The 19,522-nt window shown below is 45.7% G+C and overlaps 1 protein-coding gene across 6 annotated transcripts in view; it reads right to left on the reverse strand.

Annotated features, from left to right (window-relative positions):
- Window positions 1-1,575: 1,575 nt before the first annotated feature.
- The window catches only part of PTPN3 (protein tyrosine phosphatase non-receptor type 3), a 100,527-nt gene continuing 82,580 nt past the window's right edge, over window positions 1,576-19,522 (reverse strand). For all 6 annotated transcript variants that reach the window (XM_019635852.1, XM_019635854.1, XM_019635855.1 and 3 more), the window contains 7 exons: window positions 14,583-14,673; window positions 14,240-14,301; window positions 12,171-12,317; window positions 8,591-8,719; window positions 7,568-7,713; window positions 6,948-7,083; window positions 1,576-5,266 (listed from right to left, as the gene is read on the reverse strand). In XM_019635852.1, the coding sequence (XP_019491397.1) occupies window positions 5,189-5,266; window positions 6,948-7,083; window positions 7,568-7,713; window positions 8,591-8,719; window positions 12,171-12,317; window positions 14,240-14,301; window positions 14,583-14,673 (789 nt within the window). In that variant the 3' untranslated portion in view covers window positions 1,576-5,188. The remainder of the gene's footprint in view (window positions 5,267-6,947; window positions 7,084-7,567; window positions 7,714-8,590; window positions 8,720-12,170; window positions 12,318-14,239; window positions 14,302-14,582; window positions 14,674-19,522) is intronic.

Here is a 19,522-nt window from a genome sequence, read left to right on the forward strand (position 1 = left end):
AGAGCAGTGGCCTTGAAGTGGCAGCCTTAGCAGGGGGGAAGGCTGAGGGCAGCCAGCCACTTTTAAGACTTCTCTGTCAGAAGACGCAAACTGGGTGGCTCCAAAGATCAGAGTCACGGTGTCGCCTTCCTGCCCTGGCTTCTTTCAGGTGGCCTCAGTGTAGCCACCGTTGAGAAAGAGGCATGATGAGGGCACAGAATGTCACTCTAGACCAGCTATTCAGCTGTGGGTACTTGATGAAATTCTACTGGCCAAGAAACTACAACCCTGGGGACCTCCCAGACTGCCCCAGGAATAAGGAGGCTACAAAAGCTATGCTGTCCCCAAGAAGCCCGCCCACTGCAGTTCCATCTCAGGTGTGGCCATGGAGGTCAGCAGATAAGGAGCACCTCCCAAGGAGCAGGAGTGGCTGTCAGGTGGCTCTCCAGGGGGCTTGTGGGCCTGCCAGCAGTGTCTGTATTCTTCCTGTGCAGTGGCCTTTGATATCTGCTTGGAGCAGTGTTTCCTGTTCTCCCCTAATGAATGAGTTTCCAATGGCTGTTTGCCTGTTTTTACTTCATATTAAGGGCTGTGTTTGGAGAAGATAACTGGTTTCCAGTTTATAGGTGATTAGACCACGGGAAGCCACCCAGAGCTGACGGGAGACCAGAAATCACCGAAAGGGATGTTAGCTTTCGCTTCATGCCCTAACTGGAGAGGTTTTGGTCGTTTACCTTAGAAAGAGGAGTGGGCTCTATGTAAGCCGTGAAAGGTGGCCAATGGGTTGAGCTATGGCAGAAACTGCTAATCGTCCCTGAAACCCATTCTTTCCTTGTTTCTCAGAAAGAGAACTCCTGAGTTTCAGTTAGGAACATGGCTTCTTGGAATAAAAACCTTTCCCAGGCTCCCATGTAGTAGGTATGGCCCCCTGGCTCAGTTTTGGTCAATGGGATATACAACATCCGGATGACACACCTTGAGGGGAGGGGTCTTGCTTTTCTCCATCCCTCTGCTCCATCCTGCTGGCTGGAATGAGAACATGGCTGGAGCCACCACTGTGGGCCTCAGCGTAGAAACTGCATACTAGGGATGGCAGAACAACAAGTGGGAAGAACCTGGATCCTGGAGCCACCCTGGCAGCCCTGCATGATAGAGGGTAATTTCCACTTCGTATAAGCTATTACTGCTGTGACAGCTGAACCTAATTCTGATCTAGAATTTGCCACCCAAGGTCAAGACAGAGACGGGTGCTGTGCAGGGTTATGCAGCTGACCACATGGAAGGAGGAGAGGGGGTGGAGAGCACTTTCTTCCAAGGCTTAATATTTACTTAAAAAAAAAAAAAAAGCAGGGGTGACCGGTTGGCTTAGTTGGTTGGAGCATGGTGCTGAAAGCACTGGGACTGCCGGTTCGATCCCCGCATGGGCCATTGTGGGCTGTGCCCTCCTCAAGAGAGTCAACTATGCCATTGTAGCATGAAAGCAATGTGTAACCAATGACCATGGCTGTTCCCAAATTTTAAAAAAAAGCAAGCAAAATAAGAAAACTCTTCCAGAAATCAAGACAATTAGAATAAAAATGTCAACACACAATAGTGTTGCATAGCTTGAATGTTTTTATATTTATCAAATTGTTTTCAGTTGTCACTAGCAGAATGAAAACCATTTCAAATTTACAGAAAAAATGTTGCTGATCAATTAAGATACTTTCCAAAACTACATTAACACAAATTCTTTTATTGCTCCAAATAGAATGTGAGTTATAAAGATGGCAGACAGTCCAGCCATGAGAATCCCACATGTTCGGTTCTCCAGGCTGAGGTCAGAGTTTCTGTCCTCTTTACTGAATCTGTTCTCGGCTTAGGAGATGGCAAGGATGGCAAGAACCAGAGATGACAATCCTTGTCTTAGTATTCAACAGCGTCAAGGTCTGAGGGACAATCTCTTGGGGACAAGTCACAGAAATGTGATACTTCTCTCTCTGGTAGCTATACAGCTTTGATTTAGGATGAATTTCAAATCTCTGGAACACAGACTCCTAGAATGGCAAACACTGAAAGGACTGAAGAACTCATCTAGTTCAGCCCAAACTTCCCATTTTATATGTAAGAAAACTGTGGGCTGAGGGCAGCCCATCTTGCCTAAGTTTAGGTCTGAACCCCAAACCTGCCTCTTACGACCTTCCCCATTGCTGCTGCCTTTGTTGCCTCTGGAGGATGAAGAGGCCTGTTGCTTGTGCTCCAATAACTTCCGAGCAACAAAAAAAGTTGAGTAGCAACATAGCAGCAATACCATCTTCACTAATCTAAAAGCATATTTAAGCATAAATTACTGTGGTAGGAATTAAAGACCAGCACAAGTTTGTGATCCATACTCCCCCACCCCCAACCAAATGGAGTTGAATATTTTTTTTCTGGGAAGTCAAAAACACCAAGTGCATGCACAATAGGGTGACATCAGGAGGGACTCTCCCATCTTGATGAAGTCAGTATATTGATGTGTCTAATTAGATCTTCTGGAGAGCGCCAGAATGCAGGATGCAAATGTCTTCTCCATTCACACCCAGCCAAATTTCCCAGGCAAAATATTGATCCTGAATATGATGTTCTTCACTTACAACTAAAAAAAAAAGCTCTTTAAGTATAATTGCTGAAGTGTATAGGTGGTGAAGCAGAAATCTTGACTACAGAATTGGCAGTATCTACAGTATTTACTTGCATATTTTGCCCATTCTCTCGTCTTGTTCATCCCCAGTATTTCGTGGATTTTGTTTCTAGTAACATCTGCTGTGTCTGAACTCGTAGCCTTCACAGGGGCAGAAAAAGGCTAGTCACCTTTGATAAGCCTCTTAGAAATTTATGTGACAATAATGCCAGCATTTCTGCAACCATATTAGACAATTTAAAAAATAAGCAATAAAACACAAATCTGCAAACACGTTTAGACTTCTCACTCAAGCTTTTTGCAGACAGGGCGAGGATACATTTTTATTAAATGGCATTGTTTGCTAAATACCCTGATGGCGTTTAAATTCACATCGGCTTTCCCACATTCCCCCTCCTTTTTTTTTTTTTTTTTTTTACTTTGCTGACAGAATTTTTCTGAGTCCAGAACTGAACAAAGGTACTGGAATGATATTCCTTTGTGCTTCTGTTGTCCCTAGAAGAAAAGCAACTTTCTCTTATAAAAACCCATATGATTCTTTTGTGGGTTTTGAGACTAATTACTGATAACTTGAAGTAATTCATCCATAGCTGCGTCAGGTTCCAGCTGATGAAAACTCACATCGATAGCCTGATTTTAGTCAATCCTCATATTCAACTTCAAGTCCTCAGTATTAGTTCTCCTATTTCACAGATGAGCAAATAGAGACGGTGCTCCTAAGTGACGGGGCCTAGGGATGGTTATTGATGAGTGGGACCAGGAGCCAAGTTTCCTGTTGCTTAGCTCTACTCTCCTGCTTCCTTCTGCTAGCCTGGAAATATGTCGACAAGGATGGGGCTCAGGTGATTGATTACCTGTTTCATAGTATGGGGTTGCAGCACTCTGTAACACCTCCCTCCCAGCCCTGTCACTTGGTAGTAAAATATGGGTGGGGGAAAAAGATGGGAAGTATGCAGTAAATATGCTAGGTGTAGAGATAAAGAACCTTTAGAAACCTAGATAAAGACTGTATAGGTCTTATCCCTCTTACAACCATGAAACTACTTAATTGGTCCAGAGTATGCTAAACGTTAAAACGGCTTCACTTCTGTGCACTATAATACAAACGCATCCTTTTTCTATAAATCCCGTTAAGCAACTGGCTTAGCTTCCTCCTCTGGATACATATAAACTGCTATTTAAACATACCACATTAAAATGTTTACGTAATTTATTTTCCTTAAATAATAATTTGCTACAATCCTGTCACAATTTTTTTTTTATATTGAACACAGTATTAACAAAGGCAGAATTCTTTAGGACAATCAAAATCATGGTGTATTTAGAATAAATTAACATCAAATTGTGTTTATACTCAGATAGTCTGATCCTCTCTCCTTTGAAATGAAACGGAGACCATTGTAACTGAGGGTGAATGCGCACATTTGTTCTTCTATACAGAGACTCCTTCTTTATATAAAATCCACTGTAATTTGAATCGTCAGGGATCCTGAGAAACACTCACCCACGGGCACACGCACACATATACACGCATCCACAGACAACCCTAGACAAGCTGGGTTTCCCATGGTTCAACGACCAGAAGATCTCTCCTCAGAAGGGCCAAAGATTCCGAATATTTAGATGAGATCCCATCTTCCCTCTGGACGTAATGTTTCAAGTGTAGTAGCTTGAAGTAGCAGCAATCCACATGGAAGGTTCAGTAGTTGGCGCTTCCAGCCTTGGGGGCTGAGTGTGCGCTGAGAGGCGAGCAGCACCCGCTCCTACAACGAACGCACAGACAACAAGCAAGACCATACCCCAAGTCCTCGTTCTCAGAGTCTCAGCTGAAAATTCACCCGAACCTACATTTCCGATCCGGTTCAGGCGCTGCCTGTGAGCCTGAAGAGGGTCACTGATGCAGGCAGAGAGCGGGGCATTTTGGACGCGATTCTCAGAAACGCGAATATCAGAAGTGACAGGGAGATGGGACAAAGGGAGGGAGGGCAGAAAAGGTACTTCTCATCCTTCAGCCTTAGAACCCTCTCCCCCTGCCGTTCAGCACATTCACTGGGGCTTCCCTCGCATCTGGGCGGGCCAACGCAAACTGTTCCAGCTTGGCTTACTAGCACAGAAAGCTCGGCCCTTCGAGTCCTACACACATATACATACAAAATATCCAAGCAACTCGAAATTGCCACACCTTCTTGTTTGTGGAAGTCAACAGTGCTGCAGGAGCCCCCTTCTCAATTGCCCAATGATGGTTTCCAGGATCACGGCGACGCCGAGGGAGGAAGGCATTAGCACAGGCCCCCAGCTGAGACCCCCTTCTGCTCATTTCTCCCAAGAGGAATAATGGGCCTAAACGGCGCTACCCCTGCATGCATATCTACACAGTTCCTATGTACACGAGACCTTTCTGATAGAAATTTAAAGTGCCTGGGTTCAAATGTGCCCATTCCTCTCCCGCGCCACAGTCTACAGATTCCTCTTGCTGCTTCCAGAGAGAAGGTCTGTCCTTAAGGAGGATGCCCTTGGGAAAGAGGAATGAACGTTTTCACAGTTGTCTTAACTGGGATCCAGCATTTGGACTAAGCCTTCTTCATAAACACGAAGAATCGCTTCACACACAAACTTGTACTGGCTCTGGAAGAGAAAGGAAAGCCGTCAAGTCCAGCAGCAGCTGCATAAACGCTGCAGCCCACCACGTAAGCTATTCTTTCATGTCATTCCTAAATATCCTGAGCTCGAGCTCTGGGCCAGGCCAGAGCCTGGGCTGCATGCCAGGGAAACAGAGCGGAGAAGAAACACCTGGGAAGCCATTATTCCTATAAGATGAGGAGCTGCTCCCGGAGAGGCATGGACAAAGTGTCATGGACTCCTGTCTGAGGGAGGAACTGGCAGCCTGGGGCAGTCAGGGAAGGGGTGAAGGTTGTTACAGGGTCACCAGTCCAGTCAGCGAACGCAGTGTATGCAAGGCTCCGAGTAGCACGGCCCACTCAGAAGTGCAGTCAGGGCTCCGGGCCCTGGCCCCGAACACGTGGACGCGGGAGGGGCCGCACAGGTGGGCCAGGACCAGGTCACACTGGGCCTTGTGTTGGGGGAGGATGTGGGTTTTGTCTTACAAACAAGAGCCACTGAAAGCTGCTCTGCAGAATACGGTTCTTTACATTAACAAACACCTGAGAAACTTATGTTTTAGTGATGTTACGGTGAAAGAAAGCGTTTACACCGAGCTTCGCTAGCTAGGAAAAACTACCAAGACGGTGTACTTAAAATGTTTTAACCAGCGATGGGATCTTCCATGGCAGAAAATCGCCTTAATAATCTGATATTTTTCTTTTAACCAGATTTCCTGGGTACAGATGAATATAAAACTACAAGAGCTCACAAGTATTAGAGAAATCTTATAAACTTTGTCCACGAGCCTGTGAGGACAGAGCTGGCTACAACAGGGAATTCCACTGCTTCCTGTGTTGACGCCTCCTGGTCCATCCTGGGGGTTTGACCTCAGAGGCCACGCCTCCAGAAAGCCTTCCTTGACTTTCTAAAGTCAGCTTTTGATTCTCTTCCATTAAGTTCTTAGACTCCCCTTGGACTTTCCCCATTGTTGCTGAGACTTATAATTGACTAAACCAGTCCTCCTACTACACACAAGCTCGGGTCTCTCCTGTTTGCGCAATTATCTGAGTAAATGAGTACGGGATGGTCCCCCTTTTGCAGATGGGGTATCTGAGGCTGGGAGAGAGGTTAAGAGATTATGCAAAGGTTGCCCAGCAGTTGCGGGAACCTGGACCATGCTCTTTCCTCACCAGCCCACAGCCTTTCTTATAGTTCTGGGGGGAAAACCACAAGATTTTCTCTTGAGGACACTTGCAGTGCCAAGTACCCAGGTGCGACACACGTGGGAGAAGAGCCCACAGGAAGAGCGAGCAGGGCCATGTGAAACACCTGTTGAGCCAAAAGGCTCACCTAGGAACAGGCGAGTGGAGTGAAACCCTCGGGTGACCTTGCTTACTTCTCATCGACAAATGATGGGCCAGTGGTGACAATGCAGAACGCAGCCAGCGCTGCTCCTTGGCCAAGTGGCCGGCAGGGAATAAACTATGGAGGGAGCAGAAGTGGAGGCAGCGAAAGGCAGAGGCCAGATGCAATGGGCTTTGAAGATGTTCAGCCCCGGCGAACTCTGTGACCACGGGCAAGTGACTCAGTCCCCTCAAGCCTCGGTCACTCGACCTGCAAAGCCCTTTGCGCAGGCCTGGCCCGAGGCGAGTGCTCAGGAAGCATCGGCCACGGCTACTGTTTTTATTACTGGGCTTCCACTCACTGATGTCTGCACCATCATGGCGCGCTGGTCTCGCATTTTCCGGACGATATCCAGTGGGTAAACGGGCAGGTTTCTCTCAATTAGGCACATGGCTGTCTCCATGGTGACCAAGACGCCTGTTCGGCCTATTCCAGCGCTGGAGGAAGAGGAGCAGAGACTTGGGATTTGCTCGGGTAGCATTTCTGCACAGCCCAGCTCAACGCCTCACCAGTTCCCACACTCACTCTGACAGAGCTTTTTCTCCCCTGACCTTCAAGGATACGACACACACACTCAGGGTGTGTTCACAAAGTCTGAGGCTGGGGGCTTAAAACTGATGGAAAGAAACCCACCTTTAAGTGCAAACTCCGCCCCCACCTTATTCGCATCCCTGTGAAGGTCAGGGGATTCAGAAGAGGTGGGAGATGAGGGAGGGGCTTTCTCTGTCAGCTTTGCGCTGCGTTCACAGGTTTACGCTTTCATCAAGTTCCAAGCATTTTCACATAGCAAATAGACCTTTGTAAAAGCATACGTCGTCTTGTGGGATTTAGGTGGAATTGAGGTCTGCTAACTTTCTCCAGGCCTTTCCCAGGGAGTATGAGTATTTAAAAAGCGAAAAAAAACCCCACAAGCCACAGTACCTGCAGTGAACTAGCACGGGTTCAGCATCCGCTCTCAGGGACCTCACACTGTTTACAAATTCCAGGAAGTCCGAAGAGTCATCAGGCACGCCATGGTCAGGCCACGCGACGTACTGGAGATGTGCCACGGTGTGCTCTTCCCCGGTCTGTGGAAGATGCAGACTGGCCGTGATCAGTCAATCCAGACGGTGGGCAGGAACCCCCGGCCCCCCCGGCCCCGCCAGCTTCTGGCTCCTGATGCTCTTTTCTTCCCCGGGCACAGCCCTGCTGCGGCCCCTGCCGCCTCCCCTCCCCTCCTCACCTCTTCTCCCAGATCCCACCTCTCGGGCCCCGCGCAGGCCTCCAGCCCCTCGGCCACAGTGAGCTCTTCCTGCTGACTCCTGACGTACTTGCCATCAGGGCCACACAGGTTAGCTTTTTAAAATAAATTGGCAATGTAGACATAACATGAAGTTTACCACTTTAACCATTATTAAAATGTACATTTCAGTGGTTTTACGTACATTTACAATGTTGTACGACCATCATCACTGGTCACTCATCAAACATTAACTCTTCATTCTCTCCTGCCCCCCAGCTCCTGGCAACCCCCATTTTCCTTTCTCTCTCTGAGTCTGACTGATCCAGGTACTTCCCGTTAGTAGAACATACAGTATCTGTCCTTTAGTGTCTGGCTTATTTCCCTCAGCATACTGTCCTCTAGGTTCATCCATGTTGTAGCATGTGTCAGAATTTCCTTCCTTTTTTTCTTTCTTAAGGCTGGATAACAGTCTATCGTATGAATACACCACACTTTGTTTATCCATTCATCCATCAATGGGCACAGGCTGTTTCCACCTGATGGCTACTGTGAATGGCGCTGCTGTGAACGTGGGTGCCGGCTCTTTGACTGAAATGCTCGCCAGGTGAACACGTAGAGCAGGACTAGAAGACCAGCCCTGCCCGGGCCCTCAGTGGATGCTGGCCTGGCACTCGCCTCTAAGCGGCACCCTCCCCAGACCACTCACGGTAGGGCACACTCACTTCAGTGTTGGTGACCAGCATTTCCCGGAACACGTAAGCGATGGTGCAATCCTCTGACTGACAGCGGATGTGAAAGCTGCCGTGTTCCACCACATCGGGGGGATCGGGCCAGTACTGGTGACATTTGGTCTGCAAGGGAACCACAGGGTGTGAGTTGACCTCTGCTGCGGGGCGGTGTACACGAGCGGTTAACTGCACAGACAGATAGGGCACCCACTCAGAGCCCGCTCACTCGCACCAGGCACTCCTGCAGGGAGAAAAGGAACTCAGGCGAGGCCGCCCTGCTCTGTCTGTTCTGAGGGGCGGAGGAACAGCCCTTCCTGGAACGTGGGATGGGGGTCGACCTGCCAGTGGCCAGGCCACAGCTTGCAAACCAGCCTGGGGCTGGAGCCTGGAGGACGAGTGGAGAGGTTTACCTTCTTCCTCACCAGGGTCCAATTGTTGGAAGAACAGGGGGGGGCCTCAGAAATAAGGACCTGACTCAGGAGCGACCTCCTCTGCCCCTCAGTCAAGCCCACTCCAGGCCCTCAGGCCCCTTCTTTGCTCTCCACATGCCCTTTCTACCTTTCCCGTCCTTCCCATCCATCCCCACGCTCTTGAGGTAGAGGCCTCAAGGGACAGCGGTTAAGAGTACACATTTGGGAGTCAGAGAGACCTCTGCTGGAGTTAGCCATATGACTTTGAACCTGCCACTTAACCTCTCTGATTTTCACATTCTCCACCCAAAAGATGAGGCCGCCGCCTGCTTCCCAGAGTGACAGAGGCTGGAGATAATCGTGTGCAGTGCCAGGCTCACTGTGGGGGCTCAGGTCAATGGTCGCTGTTACTACTGCTGTTGCTATGAGTCGCCCATCAACTTACGAATGATCAGAGATGCCACCCAAATCCAGATGAAATGAATCCGAGATGAACACCCCTTTGCGTCTGAGCAGCATTTCTAGGCTCTCAGATGCCTTCATACATGACTCGTATGGAGCTGATACTCCCCAGAGAGCAGACAAGGAAACCCGGGCTCAATGGGGTTAAGGTTTTAGGGCTGCTGTGGCTCCCCGAGGCCTGGGCTGATCCCATGAACCCCCCGTTTTCTAGTCCCCCTTCCAAACCCTGAAGACTGTCCCATAGCCGCCTTACTCCCACCTCTGGCTTTGAAGCAAAATTCAGGGCCAAGCTGTCTACCTCATCCTAGTTCTGTCAGTCAAATTCTCACTCATTCAAAAAAATTTTTGTCCTTGCCCACAGGTGCATCAACGTGTATAAAAATTACATTTGTTTAGAGCTGAAAGAGGGTATAAACCAACGGACGCACATAATTCTTCTTTTCAAATGTCACAGTTTGAAATTAATAATTTGAGCTCAATAATTTGAAACGAAAGCATGCTGGAAAGCCGGAGCTAAGAATCCACTCATAAACCGTCAGCCTGGGCATTCTGGTTAGCAGCCATTCCCCAACTTCGCTTGCACATGAAGGGGCTGCTGTCCGCAGAGGCCAAGGCAGAGGCGAGAGCACTGGCCAAGGTCTGCCTCCCCATCTGCGCGGGGGGCATAGAGCTCTGCCCACAGGATGACTGACGGGAAGACATGCTCTGAAGTGATCAGCCCGTGCCAGACAGAGCCACAAATGCCTCTGTTTCCAGAGACGCCCAGTGAATTTGACCAGAACTGGGCGCTCTCTTTACCCCTTGGTCAAATTTAATCTTCGGTCTATTTGGATCTCAAAGCACCAGGGGTGTAGTGGAAAGAGTAAGAAGTTTGTGGAAATCCTGAGTTTCAATCCTGGTGAATAAATTCCACTAACACGCGGTGTGATTCTGGCCAAGTTACTTAACTTCTCTGAGCCTCAGTTTTTTACATTAAGGCTGCTGCTGTGGGGATGGTTGATGCTCAAACCTACTATCTTTCGAAGAGTATACTCTAAACACTAAATGGTGCTTCTTATGGACAGTATATTATCTTGGCCTCAAGACAACCCTATGAGGTAGGTACTATTGTTGGCTCTATTTTGCATATGAGTAAACTGAGGCTCAGAGTGTGAATCAACTTGTGTCACATCATACATATAGGAAGTGGGGCATATATAGATGTAAAAAATAACCCCCTCCCCCCCAAAGAAATACCCGTGATGGAAGGTGAGAGAGAAGGACTGTTTCAGTTGAAAAATATCTCTACTGCTCTTTTTCCTTTGTGAGGAAACCATGAACCTGAAGGGTGAACACAATAAAAACCACTTGGGGTAGGAAGGAAAAAGGGAGACATCAAAGCGATCCTGCAGAGGGAGCGTCTCACAGACCGTGGGGTGAATCAAGGCTTTGGGGGAGGCTCCCTGCACTGGCAGACGTGAGGGCAGCACAAGGAGGGGGAGGGGGCCGCTGGCCAGCCACACGCCTCGGGGGAGCCCCACTCCACTAAATTAACAATATGGGAGAAAACAAACAGGACATGCTGAAAATGTCATTTTTCCGAAAAAGTAAGGGGCAAGGCTGCTCGCCTGGAGTGACTGGCTCCTGACACCAGGAAGAAGCAGTGGGTGGTAGCGAGGACCAGATGAGGGACCTCACAATGAAGGGCTCCGATCACCTGAGAGTTTGTAACAGGAGAGGGAGGAAACATGTAGCCTGGATTTTAGAAGAACAGGTTTCTAGCAATCGATAAACAAGAGAGGTGAGTTCCCAGGGCCAGCGACTGTGAAGGGAATGCTATGACTCACGGGAGATGGGAATCGCTCACGCAGGAACCCGATGGAACCAGCCGGAATGGATTCAGTTAGGAAGAAAGGGCTGGGAAACAAAGAATCCCCCAGTCACACGGAGACCAGAGGAGCTCAGGTTCAGAGCGGCCACCAACAAAAGAGAGGAGGGGGACATGATCAGGACAGAATAGGAGGGGCAGGGCCTGCAGGGGCAGCCGGAGAAGTGGGGCCTCTTCGATGGAAGAAAAGGCCTTTTCTGCGGAGCTGGAACAAGCAGAATGAGGGACAGAAGGGAGTGCTGTCCAGGGCAGATCATGTGTCACTAACTATGCCTGCTGGAGCTCTCTTTTCTCTGTGGAGAAGAATGACCTTAAGCTGGGAAGGGTAGGCCAACTTTAATGGGGAAAGAGAAGGCCAACGCTCTCCAAATTAAGCCCCTCCTAGCTCCTTTCCAACGGGTTTTGCTGCAACACAAGCAGAGGTTGACAGAGGTTGCAATTTCTCCTGCCTTACACTACCCCTGTGCACTCGGCAGCACACTACGCTTCCCGGGACCAGTACTGTCCTGGGCTGGGGGAGGCCAGAGCCAATGCAGGGGTCCTGGGGCAGGTGAGGCGAGATAAGGGAACTGCCTTCTGGCTTGTTCTAGGATCTGAGCCAGGAGTGGGAGGGGCTGTCTGATCACTCTTTAGCTTGGGGAAGGCCAGGGAGTGGGCAGGAGGAGGGCGGAGCTTCCCGTCCCTGGAGGTGTCCATCAACAGCGCCTCACAGGAGATTTGTGGGTCATGGAGGGGCGGGACTAGATGACATTTAAGACCCTTTCCAGCTCTGAGATTCATGTTCCACGGAACAGTGTGACACGCTCACATTTGAATTGGAAATCAAGCCACTTACCCGCCCTCGCTCTGTGAGAGTCGTCAACATGACAATGAGTGATAATTTCTGATCCCAGACGACTTGCCAAAATTGGGCACAGGTGTGTGGCAGGGGACCCTGAGTGGCAATGTATTTGTTCACGAGGTTAGCAGCAGGAATTTCCATCTGGGAAGAGATTGTTAAGGCATTAGAACCTGTTCCTGCCACAGGTGGACAGGGAACTGGACCTTTAACTCTTCTAGCTGGTAACTGACATCACAGCAGAATACCTCAATAAGAAAAGTTAAAAGACGCTCGTTTTAAAAAATCCTTGAAAGATATTTGACAACGGTGCTAGCATTAGATATTTAAGATAACTCTGTGGTGACACGCAGTAGGTGATCATCAGAAATGTACCTACAAGATGACAGAAGAGTTTAAATGACCGTAATTGCTGTATCTAAGTATAATCAATACAAGGTATCAGCATTTTCAGCAACACAGACCAATTCTCACGCCCAGATCTTTCCCTATGCAGGGTTTTCTATTAAAGTCTTTTTACTTGACTTTGAAGCATAAACTATTCAGGCTTATATCACCAACTACTGTTGCCCGTTGCTTTCTGCACGGCTGCCAATGTTTCTGTCAATTTTTTTTTCCTCCAGGCTTTAATGAGGTATAATTGACAAATAAAAAAAATATACTTTGAAGATGTACAATATGATGCTTTGAAATACATATACACTGTGAAATGATTACCACAAGTTAATGAATACAGTAATACCTTGTTTTGCGAGCATAATTTGTTCCGGAAACAAACAACTGGTTTACCATGTTAAAATGTATTAGAAATGTTTGCTTGTCTTGCGGGACACTCGCAAACCACGTTATTTGCAATCCAAGGTTTTACTGTACAACCATCCCTCACAGCTACCATTTGAGTTAATATTAAATGTTAAAATGTTTCAGTTGCTCCCAGCATCCCTCTCCCTTCCTGCTCTGCTTTTACTTCTATCCTTCTGAGCAGAGTCCTTTCTGTGGAAGACCATTCAGAGCCTGCTGAGCTATGCAGTGGCCCTGTGATCCCTCCTTCTAAGGTGGGGAAGGTAAATGGAGGCGCCTAATTCACGACTCTCCCCCGCCCCACCCCCTGAAATAACTCAAAGATATTGGACTGACTGGTCTCACTGCCCCCGCCATTTCTGACCCTGTTTTCAAGACACCAGGAATTGTGAAGTGAGGGTCAACAAATCAATGAATCCCACAGATGTTTCGGAATAAACAGAATCACTGATCAGGCCCATTTTTATTAGGGAAGCTCTAGATATTTTGCTGTTAAGTTGAGAAAGTAACTTGAGAAATCATCTGTTTATTTGGATCATGGGTTGACAAACTGTGTCCTGAGAGCCAAATCTGACCGCCGTTTTGCAAACTAAGGGTGGTTTTTGATATTTTTACATGGTTGCATTTTAAATGGCTGTGTAGGTACCTAAGTAATATCCTCAATTTTGCCTCTTGGCTTGCAAAGAGCAAAACACTTACTATCAGGCCCTCTACAGAAAAAGTGTGCCAACACTTGGTTTTAGATGAAGAAACTGAGGTTCAGAGAGGTCACGTTAAGTTACTCAAGATTCATTTTCACAGTGAAATGAATGCTCTCCACACAATATGTGAAATCTTTTACCTTTTCTTTTTGGGTTATAGGCACAGAGGTAGTTTTATTTTTCTTGCTTTTAGATGGATATATAATAATAACATGGGGGGAAAACACAGACAATTACAAACAAAACACTGACAAAAACACCAAACTAAAACAATTAAATATCAGCAGCAGAGGGAGGACAGGAGGCAGTGGAGCCACAGACATGGAATCTGAGTTCTGGTCTCACTTTCTGTTGGCTTTGTGACTTTTCAAAAATTATTACCTTTCTCTGAACCTTAGTTTTGCCCTATGTAAAACGAGACTATTCTGCCCTCCCTCAATGACTGCTGTGCTGAAATAAGGGAGTGGGCAGGAAAGCCCTTGGTCAACTGCAAAGCACACACTGCCGTTATCGCGCTTGATACAATGATGCACGTGTTCTTTCTTACTACCCAGGCTCACTTACATTCACGTAACTCGCGTTAATATAATCTTCATTTCCCTGCAATGATACCCGGGTGGTGTCATCTGTGGGGGGAGGAAAAAAAAATGCACCGATCATTCCAAGCGTTATTTTTATCGTATCAAGGAAACGCGAGTTCAGTCCCCAGCCCCATCTGCAGCTCTCGCCTCATTAGCATAAACACTATTCCCCAACTGTTCCGAGTCTGAAATGGCTGCAGTAAAGACGGTGCTGTTTACAGACACACTGAAAACTGTTCCAGAGTACCAGCAATCTGTTTTAAAAAGGGAAACATTATACCAGTGTGCGGGGGGGGGGAAAGGAGGCATTCACACCGGATACTCACAAGGCAGCACATCTTTATATCGGTTTTTGTCCAAATTTTGAGGCAGCTTTGCAAACGTGATGGCCAAGCTGGGCTTCTTTCTGTACAGTTGCTACATGACAAAGAGAGGGGTGAAAAAGCATTGCAAAAAACAGCCATGATGGGAGTATGAAAACATACAGTAAAACTTACCACTCATGGCACCAAAATCTTAACATTTGAAAGCGATTATGTTATATATGAAAAGAAAAAAATCTTCCCAGTAAGAAATTCTACAATCCTATGAGAAACTAAGTTCTTCAAATAACTTTTTAACACATGGATCTTGGGAATAAAGAGTCATAAGGAAGGAATCTGAGTCACACATAATGGATCACGGTAAGTAAAACCTCCTTTTTAAGGCAATTATTTGACAAATGCTGAAAGTAAAGAAAAAAAATTCATTCTCAAAATTGAACGGGAATCATTTATATTAGTCTAAAAACATTTCCCTCCAATTCAATGGAGTGAACTGTATTTTTTGCTTAAAAACAAGAGCATTTCATTAATTATTTCAGAAGTATATTTCCACAGTAAGAACATTTATTCTAATACACAGTAAACTTCATTTAAAGAGATATTCTCCTGTACATGCAATCCCTAGCAAAAATATTAAATTAAAACAGTCTTTGCATATCTACAAGCACATATTAAGATACATTTGCACAATACCTGATGTGATTTTGACAACAGATCTGAGAGAGGTATTAATAGCGTCCTTTTGCAAGCAAAGAGGCAGAGATTAAACGCTTAGCTCAAGATCACAAACCACGGGCTGAACTCAGATCTGCCTCTAAAGCTTGAGTTTGCTTTCTTCTTTGAAACCACTTTACTGAGGCTTGACTGACATGTAAAAAGTGGTCCATATTTACTGTACACAACTTGATGAGTTTGGGGATAAGTAAGCATACCAATGAAACCACCACCATCAAGGCCATAGACACATCCATCCCCTGCCAAAGTTTCCTCTTGACCCCTTGGGTTTTCTTTTTTACACAGCTGAATTTGAAAGTGAAACACAATTCACTAGTGGTTTTTATTAACTTCATGGGAATTTAAAAAAAACCCCACAATTTTTTCAATGTTGGAAGTGATCTATTTTTTTTTTTTTTGGCAGAAAATTTGGGAAATTCAACTAATATAAAATTATCAGTACTTTCACAACACAGACGTCCCTTTTCATATAATTTCTCCAACTTTTTTTTCTGTATATATAAGTATACATAAGCATATATGCAAACACATAATATGTAGATATTTTCAAAACAACGAAAAAAAAACGAGATTGAACTGTTATCACTTTTCCTACTATGTTCTATGGAACCCAAGTGTTTTGAAAGAAGCTAATAGGTACTCCTAAGAAAAAGTTTCAAGGTCAAAGAAACTTGGGAAATACAAGCCGTCTGATGTTCTATGAATGTCCAAGAAGACAAGTCCTGCAGTGCCCAAGCTTGTTTCTGATTAGCTAAGCATTTCTCAAGCTAATTTGGCCCTGGAGAATCTCACATCTCACAAGAAGTATTCTGACTACCCTAATTTTGAAACCCTGTTTTTCCCTACTTATTATATACTGTCTAGTTTCCTGTGTCATTAAATATTCTAAGTATTCTCTATATGCATGCTTTTTACTGTCTCAATAATCTCTAGTTTCTCACAATTTAACTTTTACTGTACTTTTTGATTAGGCTGTTTTTCATTTCTTTACTTTTAGAAATTCCCAGGAACAGAATTGCTACATCAAAGCATATTTTTAAGGACTCTGCAAGTTACCCTACAGGGATGTTATGAGAATGGTTAGTTTACCAAATTGTGGCCAATCTCATCAACTAAAATGTGTTTGCAATTTGAATACAGAGGCTTAATGTTATTTTTCCCCTTAAATTTTTGAAAATTTCATTTCTTGTTTTATAAAGTGGCCTCTGTTGGTTTTTCTTATTAGTTTTTAAAAAAAAATTTTTTTTATTAAACAAATTGCACAGGAATCACCAGGAGAGAATCAGCATAGAGATTCTTGGTAATGATGACTGTGTCATGTCTTATACATTTATCAAATGTTTAGCATTCCAATCTCTCTCTCTGAGCTCACCTACTGGTCATCTTTATCATTTCAGTTCATAATCAAGCAGCCACAGGGCTTCTTAAATATCTGCAAGCTTTAATGGACTCTGAGCTCATTCTAGAAATAAATTTATAACTTACTGGAGGTTGTGGTTTGATTCGGAAAGGGAGAGGATATCTGAACCAATCAAGTTCCCCTAAATGACATTTTCGTTCTAACTACTGCACAGAGGTAAAATCTAATTAGGTAAATACAATCAGTAAGGCTAACCTGGAAGAAAAAATAATTTTTTTCAAGTAACAAAAATGTAAATGTAATCAACTTGAGACGGTCTAGTAGAAAAGCATAAATCTAGCAAAAGGCTTTAACTACACTGAGTATCTAAGTGTATCTCAGCAGCAAATGATCTGTTGATAGTATTGTAGCATACTAAAAGTCAAGTACTATAGCAGTGTTTAAACATTTTTTACATGTGCCCACCCTGGGCTTCATCTGACAGAAATGCATAAAGATCTATCTATCTATCTATCTATCTATCTATCTATCTATCTATCTATCTATCTCCAAGAAATTTATCTACAGGGGTTACTATGGGACAACCGTAGCTAAATTAGTGTCAGTATCACTGGCTCTGGCCTCTGTCCAAAGGCACGAAGCTGAACAGTGGGAGCTGGAGTTGTCCAGCGTAGCAATGGGAAGATGGTAAGACCACACGGCTTTTCCAGTTTAAACATCTCTTCTTTGAAAAACATCATCTAATATGAGAAAGAGGGCATCAGGATATGACTCTGATCTCCTCAGACGTCTGGCCCAAAGATGTGAAATCTAAGTCACAGCCCTCAGATGAGGGCTGCAGACACCCAACCAGTAGCACTTGTTCCACTGTATGACCAGATGAAGGGGGAATTCTCACTGGAATTCTTAAAGGCTGAGAACTCCAGGAGGAGGAAGGTAAAGGGAAAAGACGGGGCGGGGGAGTTGAAGGGACAATGAGTAAGGAGAGAGCAGAGAGTAGAAACAGACTCCCTTTCATGCCCTCAGCAATGACCCAGAGTCCACTGCAGGGCAATGACTTTCAAAACAGCTGTTTACTGTCTACTTCCTGTATCAAGCTCTGAACTAGTCTTCACAAAAGCAGGTATTGTGTTTAACACCATAAACCCCAGGGGCCAGCACTCTGCCTGCACATAGTAGGTGTTTAATAAAAATATGTAGTGTGAAGGAATAATGAAATCTGCTGCTTTGAACAAAGGGTGCAAACCGCTTGAGTAAGGCATGACAAGAGGCGTCATGGAGCCGTATAATTTAGCGAAGAGTTGATTTCTCATGAAGGTCCCAAAAGGTTGTTTTCCTAGTACCACTGTGTAGACATTATAATTCACTTCTTATGGGCAGTCTGTCCATACTGAGGACTCCCTCCTTCCCTTAAAACTGACCCAGCCGGAGGTCAGGAACACTGTCTAGAGGGAACTTGAAGCCTCTCCCTACCTTCCCATAAGGGTTTGCTGAAATGACCTGACCTTGTTGCTAGTAAGTTTGGAACCTCCAGCAGTGCTACTTTAAATACAGTCCCAGATGCAGACCACACTGCTGGCACACCCAAGTAGTCTTACAGAGGCCCTTTCACAGGTGAGTAATGACAACAAGCTGGGGTGGCACTTGAAATGAAAAGTTTGTTCCCTGGATTCCATACTACACATTATATGGTATAACGCTTTCCTTTCTTAAAAAAAAAGAAAAACTATTTGGAAAATTAATTTTTTAAATGTTTTAAGGTATGAGATCTAATCTTGAAGGTACAATTGCCTTTGCCAATTCCTATATGTGTCAATTTCAACCTCTCATTAAGTCTTCAGCTACCTTTGTCCATCCAAATCAACTCTTATAATGATCATAGGCGTCAGTGAATCACTTGTTTTGTCACAAATGGATGTTTCCTATAATGGGTGATGTAGGAGCGAGTTAAGGAAAAACTGGTCAGAAGAGAGAAAAAAATGGCTTCTGGTTTGGGTAAAGACGGAAGATGCTGAAGTGGGACAGGGCGGGGCCCCCTGTGACATGGCCTTTGGTCTGAGTCTTGCAGCCACCGCTCTAACTCATCCGTCAGGGAGGGAGGGAGACTAGCTCCTCCCCATTGCCTATCAACTGCATTCCTCAAGTCTCCAAAGAGGTCCTAACTAGGCAAGGAGGCAGGGAAGTCGCAAGTCACCTGGTCATTGGAGAGGATGGGCACAAGGGTCCTTTACTGGGAAGCTGGTTCTCAAAGGACAAGTTAGCATCATCACTTAGTTTTTATCCAGGGACGTCTATGCGGAATGCATATCGTTCTCCTTGTTAAACAGAAAGCACAACTCAGGAAAAGCATGTTACTCTCAGGAAGGAACGAAGCTGGGGCTGACTGGATGAGTCCTGGAGGTGGTAATGGACTTGGAGCTGTGTGAACCCCCGATCTCCCTAGATCCGCCCTACCTTGGCTGAACAGAGTACAGAATCCAGGCAGTGTGAGGCTGATTACAAATGCTGCCATACCGCTCACACTGAGTACAGCTAGGTCCCAGTGTTGCTGCTGGAGGGAGGGCTCAGGCTGGAGGCTGGGTGAAGGGCTGGGTTGCACCCGGCAATGCTGAGTTCTGACAATGGACTAGGCTTTTAACATCGATTCTAGTCCTTGCTCTCTCTGCCCAGCTGTGTGGCATCGAGGAAGTCCCTTCGCCTCTGAGCCTCATTTTCTCCATCTGTAAAGGAGTGACCTTGATAATTCCGGCCATATCTCTTTTATACAGAACTGTTGTGTCAACAGAGAGGACATATGTGAAACACACTTGGTAGATTCCAAAATGCTATAGAAATGCTAATTATTAAG

This window comes from Hipposideros armiger, unplaced genomic scaffold, assembly GCF_001890085.2.
Source record: "Hipposideros armiger isolate ML-2016 unplaced genomic scaffold, ASM189008v1 scaffold_24, whole genome shotgun sequence".
NCBI classification, from domain to species: domain Eukaryota; kingdom Metazoa; phylum Chordata; class Mammalia; order Chiroptera; family Hipposideridae; genus Hipposideros; species Hipposideros armiger.